This window comes from Mustela putorius, unplaced genomic scaffold (genome assembly GCF_011764305.1).
Source record: "Mustela putorius furo isolate JIRA1106 unplaced genomic scaffold, ASM1176430v1.1 tig00003836_pilon_pilon_pilon, whole genome shotgun sequence".
NCBI classification, from domain to species: domain Eukaryota; kingdom Metazoa; phylum Chordata; class Mammalia; order Carnivora; family Mustelidae; genus Mustela; species Mustela putorius.
In genome coordinates this window covers 38,217,222-38,227,436 of record NW_025421989.1, presented here as the reverse complement: position 1 = coordinate 38,227,436, position 10,215 = coordinate 38,217,222, and the positions used below count along the sequence as shown (strand labels likewise).

The 10,215-nt window shown below is 49.7% G+C and overlaps 1 protein-coding gene across 1 annotated transcript in view; it reads left to right on the top strand.

Annotated features, from left to right (window-relative positions):
* The first annotated feature begins 1,684 nt into the window (after positions 1 to 1,684).
* The window catches only part of MAOB (monoamine oxidase B), a 103,860-nt gene continuing 95,329 nt past the window's right edge, over positions 1,685 to 10,215 (top strand). Inside the window, exon 1 of the mRNA XM_045089476.1 lies at positions 1,685 to 1,875. Within this exon, the coding sequence (XP_044945411.1) occupies positions 1,830 to 1,875 (46 nt within the window). The 5' untranslated portion in view covers positions 1,685 to 1,829. The remainder of the gene's footprint in view (positions 1,876 to 10,215) is intronic.

Genomic DNA, 10,215 nt, shown 5'->3' with positions numbered 1-10,215 from the left:
ATTTCGTAGTGTGTGTAACAAGTTCGAAAGGTGGTTAAAGATGGGCTTTGGACACTGGGCTGTGTCCAGTCCTCCCACTGCTCTGGTCTCCACTCTCCCTGGTGTGGTCAGCCTCAATAGCTGATTCACCCCTGTTAGTCCTTCAAGTCCCATTGGGAAAGCCATTTCCTCCTGGAAGTCCTCCTTGATTGCCTGGGCTAGGTTACCTAGCCCTGCTATGTGTTCCAGAGCAATATTCAAAATCACACCTGTGATTACTCTTCCTGGATGTCTTCTCTGATGGCGTGTGAGCCCCGAGAGGGCAGAAGGCAGGGGCAGATCTTCTCTTGTTTATCCCTGCCCCAGGCCTCAGCAGAGCAGGTAGGTATCCCATAAATTCTTTTCTAATAACCGAACCTCTTCCCCTTAGGACCACCTTGAGATAGGTCAGGCGCTCTGGAGTGTGGAGCTGGTTCTGGAACCATTGGAGAGTAGAGGCCTGGAGTAGAGGACAACGTGCCCAAGGTGGGTGGTTCATGGCCCAACAACACTGGCATTCATTACTGGTTGTTGTCAGGGTGGGGCAGTGGGGAACCCATGTTCAGGCGAGGAGTTGCTTTATACCAAAGCAGGACAGATGAGGGTTTCTAGAAATCAGGTCAGAGCAGAATCAAGACTTCTGCCACAGGTGACTTAGTCACAGACATGCCCAACCCATCTTCTAGTCTGATGACGTTAGAAGCTCAGAATGCTTTGGTAGCAGGTGGATACACAGATTGGGTGGGATGAGGTGGAGGTTTGCCTCAGAGTTCACCAGACCTGGAGCCAGCAACCCCTTCCCCTTCCCGCCTCCAGTCCCACAGCTCCCCTACCCTGAACAGAAGCACGTCACACAATTATTTCCTGAAAAGCCACCCTACATTGCTCTTTTCCACTTTTTGAAAGGTGACTTTCCAAGTCTCCTGAAGAGATACACCTCCGTGTTCTTGGGCCATCTCAGCTTAAACACCTATAATATTGTTGAAACATCCCTATGTTTGGCAAAGCCAAGGTCCCCAGATCCACATCCTAGGGTCACAAATAACTCTGCTCGCTGCTTCACTCTTGCTGAGTTCATTGCGGGCATGAGGGCAGGGGTGAGGGGTAGGGGAAGGTGGGTAACTGGAAGCACGATGAGAGGGGCTGGGAATCCTTCCCAGGATAGTGATAGCACCACGTGGTGGATCAAAGTGGGTCTCAGAACCACCATGCCTTTTACTTTATTTTCTTCTGGCTTTTTTTTTTTTTTTTAACCTTGCCTTCGCTCCTCACTGATTTTATCTCGCTGTCCTCATCTGTAAAATGGGTTGTTGGAAGGGTTAACCGGAATCATGCACGTAAAGCGCTTAATGCCTGGGATCTGGAAAGCGCCAGGTGAATACCCGCTATTATTTGTATTGCTCTATTAGGGGACCAGGTAGGGGGCTGGAGAAAGCCATCCCCACGGGCCACCCTCCCAGCGCCCCCCACCCCACCCCTGGAGTTCCAAAGCACACTAGGGAGGCTGATGCGGAAATACAGACTGTGCAGGAGGCTGGGGGCTGAGGGCCCCCCGGAAGGTCCCCCCGCAACCCCCTCCCCCATCCCACGTGCAGGCACAAGGTGATCTCTCCGCCCCCGGCGCCCGCCCTCCTCAGGTCCAGGCGGCGGAGCTGCGGGCGGGGGCGGGGCTCGGCGGCGGGGCCCGGGGCCGGCGATATAGCCGCTGGGCGGCGGCGCTACTGTGCTGGGGTATCGGCGTGGCGGGCGGGGGCCGAGACCCAGACGGCCGAGCAGCGGGCACCCGGGAGGCCCGGAGCGAGGCGAGCGCCATGAGCCGCAAATGCGACGTGGTCGTGGTTGGGGGCGGCATCTCAGGTCAGTCGCGGCGGCGGCCCTCCTTCCTCCCGCGCCCGGACAGGTGGCCGCCTGGGGGGCGGGGGGTGGCGCGCGGGTGGCTGATGGCCGAAGGCCTAGGGCCTTGGGGCGGAGGCTGGTCCCGGACCCTCACCCCAAGACTCTCCATGCCCTGGCGGGCATTTCGCGGCTCCCGAGCTCCGCGCACGATCCTCCCTCGCCGGCGGGATATGGTGCGGTCCCAGACAGAAGCGGGGGCTGAAAGTCTGTGGAAAGGCTGGGGCCAGGCTTTGAACTTCTCCCTGCGAAGGCTGCCAGGCCTGCGCTTGGGGGAATTTTAGAGGCGAGGAGAAAGGGGGCCGGCAGATGAGAGATTTCTACTAGGGGGCGACGCCAAGGGCCGTCACTTTTTCCAAGCAAAGGTCAATCCTTCGCTCCAACCTGACCTGGGCGCTCTGCACCTTCTCTGGAAGCAGGCGTGCGCCACAACGTGTTGTATAGTTCTTGGTCGCGGGCAAACGCGCTTGAACATCTCCTGGGTTTGAAAGCAGGGGTTGGTCCCTGGGGCGAGCGATTGTCAAAAACAAACAAACAAACAAACAAAAAACAAAACAAAAAAACCCCCAGAAAAGAAAAAACAACAAAAAAAAAAACCCAAACAACAAAACAAAACAAAATGATCCTGAGCCTGCTTCTTTGTGTTTCTGTGATTGTCATGGGTCTCCCTGGGGCAGCGGGGACTTTTGGGCAAAGAGCTCTTCTCCTCTCACCAACTCTTCCCCGCCACCCCCGTAGAGCAGGATTAAGAAGCTGGGTGAACAAGTCCAACAGGGCTGGAATGGAGAAATTTGACTCTGGCCTAGCCCTATATGGAGGGTTGGGGACAGATACCACCCTCTCAGACACCGGGATGCGACAGTGCACAAAAGCTAGAGGGAGGGATGGGGTCAGTGGGGAAACTCACCTTCTGAGGAGAGTAGACTATATGGGGTGGAGTTAGTGGGAATAAGCAGTACTCCTAGGACAGCCTAACAGACCCCTACAGATAATTTGGCCCAAACCCCAGGGTCTCCTGGTGGCTGCGAAGTAGTTAGGACACTTCCCCAAACCATGGATGTGTTGGGCAACATTCGCCCTGGCCAGGTCTCAGGAGCAGGCTTGGCCCTTGCTCCCCAGGGGTGGGCAGGATAGAGGTACCTGGTGAATAAACCAAGGCTTTGGATGCCAGGTGCTGATTCTGGTCCTGTGCTGCTCCCTCCACTCTACCCCTCCTCATCTCTGGGACAGATCTCAGACTACCACTTCTGTTTGTGGGGCCCTCCTGAGCTCACTCATGCCAGGCATTGTGTCGGGTGCCGCAGGCCCACAGATGCCTAGGCACAGTGGCATGCTAAGGTGGGTCAAGGCTATATCGATTCTGTTTCCCTTCAGTATTTTTGGCATCTTTTCTCCTCTAGGAACATGGACTTTAAAAGCATATCTACCTAGGTACTTTAGAAAATATTATTCAGTGCTTTTAGTTGCTGCCTTGCATAACATCCCATTTTACAGAAGCTAAAGGTTTTCTTGCCAGGCCCCCAAAGTCCTGTTTTTGCCCCAAGTCTAATAGATTCAGATTTTTCTATTCTGCGCCTCCCCCCCCCCTTATTTTTCCCTTTCTGATTCATACTCCAGACCTTCAAGATCACTCAGATTAATCATGTTGGACTCATTCGGGAAGAATAGACAAGGGTTTGGCTTTTTTTGCAAGCAGTGGTGAACCTCTGCCTTCACTCTCAAACTCTCAAAAGAGGGGACAAGTGAATAGATCTGCATTTTCTCAAGAACAGTGCATGGAATAGGCATTGTTCTGGAAACCAAGAAAGCAGGGCTCCAAGGACTTCACTCAGTTGCTTTATCTGCTACACAAGGGCAACGCCGATTAGTCATAGCTAGATTACAGGGTCATCGCAAGAATGGATCACATTGCTTTTGCCCTGGAAGACTTGTCCATCTAGGAAGGGAGATGGAGATACCCAAATAAAGACTATACAGGGTCGAAAATGGTATATGCCACAAGAGGAATCCGTTCATTAATTCATTATTCATTCATGCAGTGACTTCTTACTTCCTGTTCCACATCCTATCCTGAAAGGAATAAAAGACGAATTAGACAGGGGTGTTGCCCCAGGGGCATTCAGTAGCTAAGGTGGGAGACACGTGAGAAATGTGTCCTGATCAGTGAATACTCATGACCTCTGATAAGGTGCTTCAGTGCTGCAGGCACAAAGTCCCAGGGAAGGTGATTGGAGAGAATGTCAAACTCTGCCTGAGAAAAATCTGGGCAGACTTGACAGAGGAGGTGACATTTGAAGCGGGCCTTAAAGGATGAATAAGGGTTCAGCTGGAGACTAGCGGCAGAAAGCAGTTTGAGCGAAGGAACAGCTGATATAAAAACACAAATATGTGAAAGAATATGGTAGCGTGCTTAGGAAGCCTTGAGAACTTCCGTGTGGAGAGTTGCGGGGGTGGGGTCTGGGTGGGATGAATTGTGGGGAGGCTGGTACCTCAAACCAAGCAAGTTTAGTTCTTTGTGTGGTCAATGAACGGCCACTGAGGGTTTTTCATTCACAGAGTGATGGGTGTCAAGTGAGAGGGACATGGTGACGGTCTTAGCAAGAAGAGGGGTGTGAAGGGGAAGAGCAGGTTTCAGAGGGGCCCGGAGGACACTGGGGAGAGATGTGTAGCAGGTGGGATGCAGGGAAGAAGTCGGGCTCACTGATGAGCACGGCGGTGAAGTTTTAACTGACACCATTGAAGCAAATGAAATGAATGGAACCAAGAGAGAAAAGGGAGGAAGTCCAGGACAGGCTGGAAGTGGGGTAGGGTGGAAGGGAGGAAAGTTTCAGTCGTTCTTTGTAGTTTGAGGAGGAGACAGATGCTGTAAGACAGTTAACCTCACACCCTGGCTGAGATATCATCTCCCAGGACTGCCCTCCCGAATCTCCCCAGATTGGATGAGATGCATCTGTTTTACTCTCGCTTGCCCCCTTGTTCCTTTCCAGGAGTTTGAAATGGCTCACTTTCCCTTCCACTGGGGCTGTGAGCCCCTGGAGCCCAGGGAGGGGACCTTTACAGGACAAAGCCTCAATTGATTGGCCCCCAAAACTCACGGGAAACTCACATTTACTGACTACCAAGCCTTTTTGCATTTCCCGCCAAATCTCATGGGAGGGCGGGAGAAGGGATCAAATCAGAATTTTAGAATTAGTAGGTGACTGCCACAGTGATGTATGTTTAGAAATGCCTGAATTTGACTCTGGGTTTTAAAATGTGTTAATTATTAAACTTGGGACTTTTTGCTAGCTCTCTGATAGCTTTTTAAGCCATCAGCAAGTTTTAATTGCTCCCTTTAGGATAAACACAGATGTATGGGAGAGGCAGCTGGTTAATATGCAACTTTCTTTTTTGATGTGTGAAAAATTCTGGGGCAGTTGTGGACTAGCTTCTTGAGAAACGTGCGTGGCCTAGAAAGGCACACCTCCTCAGATCTCCTTTGACCAAGGGGCACGTGATCTCTGGAGTTTTGACAGAATAACAGCGTTTCCCACATGGAGCTGGAGGGCAGCATACTGTTTCTTGTTCTGAGTCTCAGTTTCAGTGTTTGGGTTGGTGAAACCATGGAAACTTATCTTTTGCCATTCTGGAATGGCTCTTGCTCAATCCTCAAAATAAAAGCTGGGGGGGGAAAAAAAAAAAGGAAGTTCTAAGTAGAAAGGAGGATGTCTTTGCCAGGCGTGAGAGAGGAGAGTCAGCCTTCTGAGGTTGGTTGGTACTTGGCTGAGATCCTGCGATGGTCGGAGCAGCCTGGCTGGTGATCTTTTGTGGGCCAGGAGAGCAAGCCTGCTATGGGCTGGTGGGCCCGGCCTGGGCAGGGCCTATCAGAGATGGCCCACGGGGGATCATAAGTTGAGGGACGCAGTAGGCAGATGCGGCCTGTGTGTTCATGGTAAAACTTCATCTTTGCCTTTGATGAAGAAAGGTGGAGGACATCGCTGGGCTCCTAGAACCCCTCTGAATGTTCTGAAAAGTAGTAATGATCTAGAAGTACTCGGCAAACTGTCGATCCCTGTCAAAGAGAGGCTCCAGAGAGAAAGCCAGTATGGCAATGTGATAACAATAGACACTTTAGGGTCAAACAGACCCATTACGGATCCTATTTCCTACCCTTCCCTACTGCGTCACCATAAAAGTCCCATCACTCCCCCTGCTCTCCCGCGGCCTCATCTTCTACATCAGACTCTTAATGCCTTTATCGGTAAGAGGAGGTTGTTGCTAGGATTCAAAAGAATGTACCTGCTGGCCATTACAGCTTCAGTTTATGCTTTTTGGAAAATAGACCCTTGATGAGCCGCTAGGATTTTTTAGTCTGTGGGAGGAGAAGCAGGCATTTCGGTGTGATCACTTCCTCCTGTTCACACACTAATAATTTCTCCTGCCATGCTGCTTTTATAAGATGGCAGCAGGGGCGGGCATCAGGAGGGACCTGCCTGATTTCAGTCCCCTCCTGCCCCACCCCATCCCTTTACACCCTCCAGTGAGGGGCCTCCAGAGCTCAGGCTCACGTCGGGCTCTGGAACTCTCCGTATTCGTTATCAAGAGAAACTTCGGCAGCCCCAGATCTGGGTACTAGCCGCTGCCTAGCCTGGCTCTTATTCAGATTCTGACCCGGGCCTCATTTCCAGCCACCTGACTCCTGTCTTCCTTATAATCACAAGTGTATGAATAATACATGCAAATACTATTGATTCACGAAAGGATTAATTGCTTATTAATATAATAAGGGGCATCTGGGTGGCTTAGTGGGTTAAAGCCTCTGCCTTCGGCTCAGGTCATGATCCCAGCGTCCTGGGATCGAGTCCGGCATCAGGCTCCTTGCTCAGCAGGGAGCCTGCTTCTCCCTCTGCCTCTGCCTGCCACTCTGTCTGCCTGTGCTCACTCTCTCTGACAAATAAATAAATAAAATCTTTAAAAAAATAAATAATAACAAAGAGCTGGCATTCCGAGTGCCATCCTCATGCTGGGCAAGGCTTTAGGAGCTTGACTTTTTCAGGCAGCTCTGTGAGGGTTAAGAACACCAAAGCCTTGTACCTCCTGCTTGGTTCTAGTACATAGGGCACATCGCTGGGAGGGGCCTGCCGGGTGGGCCACGTGGGCAGAGCCAGGTGCCACGAGAAGCGTGATTTCTAAATCCTTCTGTATCCTCCAGGTTTCAGGCTCGGCTTGGCCATTATTCGTGGCAGCAATTTCCTTTGCATCTGGCAGGACTCTGAGGTCTAGCCCACCCCCCCCCCCCAAGCCGCCCTTGTTCTACAGGGCAGTGTTAGAGCCTAAGGTTAAGAGCATGGCGTCTGCCTTGGTTCCACCATGAATTAGCTGTGCCACCTTAAGAGACATCGGTAACTTTCCCAGGTCTCAGTTTTCTCATCCAGAAGAGAGGGATAAGAATGGTATTCCCTTCGCAAAGCGGTGGAAAGGATTAATTGAGAAAATGCAGGCACAGAGCTTGGCATCTGGCAAGCACACAGTGGACACTGGCTACTATTGTTCATCAGGCTGACAAATGGTTACTGACCACAGATGGGTCTGAAATGGCACCGTGCCAGCTGACTCCACTGTCAAACTTCGGGTTGAGGAAACAGTTAGTGGCTGGGCGTGCAGTCACACACACACGCACAGATTCATGGATTATCATCCCGTCTAGGGATGCTGCCTCCCTGCCCTACTTTCTTGGCTTGTATATGATTTACTCACACAGATGATATAAGAAAGCCGGCAGCAAAATTTGAAGAAAAAGCTTAAACTCTAACTACTTTGAAAATATATTGAAGAGGGAAAAGCGTGAGAAATTCTGACTGCAGAATGCATGTCTGTTTTATGAACACTTCTCATGCATTTGGTGCCCGGCGGATGTTGTTGTTAAGATCAGCCCCCTGTTGTTCATTTCGACATTTGTTTCCTTGTTTGATTTCTTCTGCTGCCCGGTGAAAATGTCCTTGCAGAAGCAGCTAGTTCTGGTCTGTTAACCTTCGCCCATCATCAGAGCAGTCCACTTCCTGTGTAACATGAACTTGGGATGTGTTTCCACATCATTTGTTCATGCTCCTGTGGCTGCAGAGACATACACATCGAGAGGATTTTAGCAATGCGGCCGATAACGAAGGTCATCCAAATTGGTTTTTAAAACACTACAGCTTGTAACTGAAAATCAGCTGCTTCGGCGATTCCTGCATTTTTTAAAAAAAGATTTCATTTATTTGGCAGAGTGAAAGAGAGAGAGCATGCACAAGCAAGGGGAGCGGCAAGCAGAGGGAGAGGGAGAAGCAGGCTCCTTGCCAAGCAGGGAGCCCAATGTGGGGCTCAATCCCAGGACCCTGGGATCATGACCTGAGCTGAAGGCAGCACCTTAACCGAGCCACCCAGGTGCCCCTCCTGCATTTTTAAAAAAGATTTTATTTATTTATTTGAGAGAGAGAGAGAGAGAAGTAGGAAGAGAGCATGAGAAGGGAGGAGAGGGAGAAGCAGTTTTCCTGCAAGCAGGGAGCCCGACGCTGGGCTCTATCCGAGGACACTGGGATGGTCCCTCTGGTCAAATTTATCCTACGAGCGTGAAGAGCTCATTTAGTTTTAACTTATTCCTCTAACATTTGGACCCGACTCCCATTTCCCATGTTCCTTTGACACAGTAAAGCTCAGAAAATATTTTCTGGCCAACTGCTTACTTCTCCAGATACCCGTAATGATAAACTAGTATGTCATCGCCAAGTTTGTATATGCTAGTACCTTTCTTTATTCCCGTCAAGACTCACACTTTATATGCATATGTGCTTGACTGATTAATATGGAATTTGTACTTCTACCGTTTGAATAACATTTAAAATTAGTGACTCTTGGGGCACCTGGGTGGTTCAGTTGGTTATGCGTCTCGCTCAGTTTGGCTTGGGTCATGATCTCAGGCTGGTGAGGTCGAGTCCCGTGTCCGGCTCTGTGCTTGGTGTGGAGCCTGCTCAAGATTCTCTCTCTTCCTCTCCCTCTGCCCAACCCCCTCGCCATGCTTTCTCTCTCTCTCTAAAAAATAAAAAAAGATTAGTGACCATTAAATTATTACAGGTGACAAGACCATAGTCTAATGGCAGATGTCATTCAGCCCCTGGGACAAATGAAATGTGTACAGTTGCTGGTGACCCTGAATCAGAACTACCACTAACCAGGTTCATCTTTGGATTTAATGACTATTTTACTTAGAGTCTTATCAGTTTTAATTTCACTGACCTGTTTAAGCATCTGTGACCCCTCATCTGACCATAGGCTGCTCAAAATCCAGTACTTTGTGTGGTTTATGTTCCCATCTCTGGTATTTAGAAAGGAAGTATGCCCGTTCTAGCTCCCCGAAATGGAATCACATTGGTAGAATCCCTCCATCAGGCTCATGGGTCCTCCCAGGCTTTGGACCCAGAGAAGGTACACCCCACAGCTAGAAACCTACAGAAAAAAAACGGAGTAAAACTTTCACCTTCTCGAGGAAGCGGGGTAACCCAGAAGTTAAACGCAAGGACTCTGGGGGCCTAGGGCTTAGGTTCAAATCCCCACCCCTTGTCCCTAACTGTGTAGCTTGGGTTATTACCTATTTCCCCAGAGGCTCCAGATCCTTGTTTATAAAGTGGAGTGCGGGCCCTGGGACTAACTCCTGGAAGGGTCAGTAAGTGTTAACTCCATTTTTACAAGTCAATGGGTGGTGGTTTTTTTTTTTTTTTTTTGAAGAGATTTTATTTATTTTAGGGAGAGAGAGAGAGAACACGAGCAGGGGAGAAGCAGAGGGAGAGGGAAACCGTCTAGAAGACTCCACCTCAGAGTTTGTGCTGAGCACCGAGCTGGTTGCTGGGCTTGATCCCAGGAAGTATTACGAAAATAGTAATTCATGTTTTCCCTCGGAGGTTTTATAACTGGAATTGAAGGACATGACTGTATTTAAAATTTCCCTCTTTTTCAAAAAAAAAAAAAATTAAAGAGTTTTCTGCCCAAGGGCTGTGACCCCGCTTACTCAGTAACAAACACATGTCTCAGGCAGTCTCAAAGTGAATAGTTCATCCTATTTGTTATGTCAAAGTAGTCACTGAAACCTACTGTTTTGTGAGAGAAAGGACAAAGTCAGAATGTACCTTCAGGTAGGAATGATCTTTCAAATGTTAGTGATGTTACCATGGTCCCTGTTTAATGGTATCGTAAGTGGCCATGTTCTAGTTAATTTTCACATTGTGTCAGAAGGTTAAGCTCTTGACCTGGTGTTCGTCTTCTCTTCCGTAGGACGTTTCTTACTCTGGC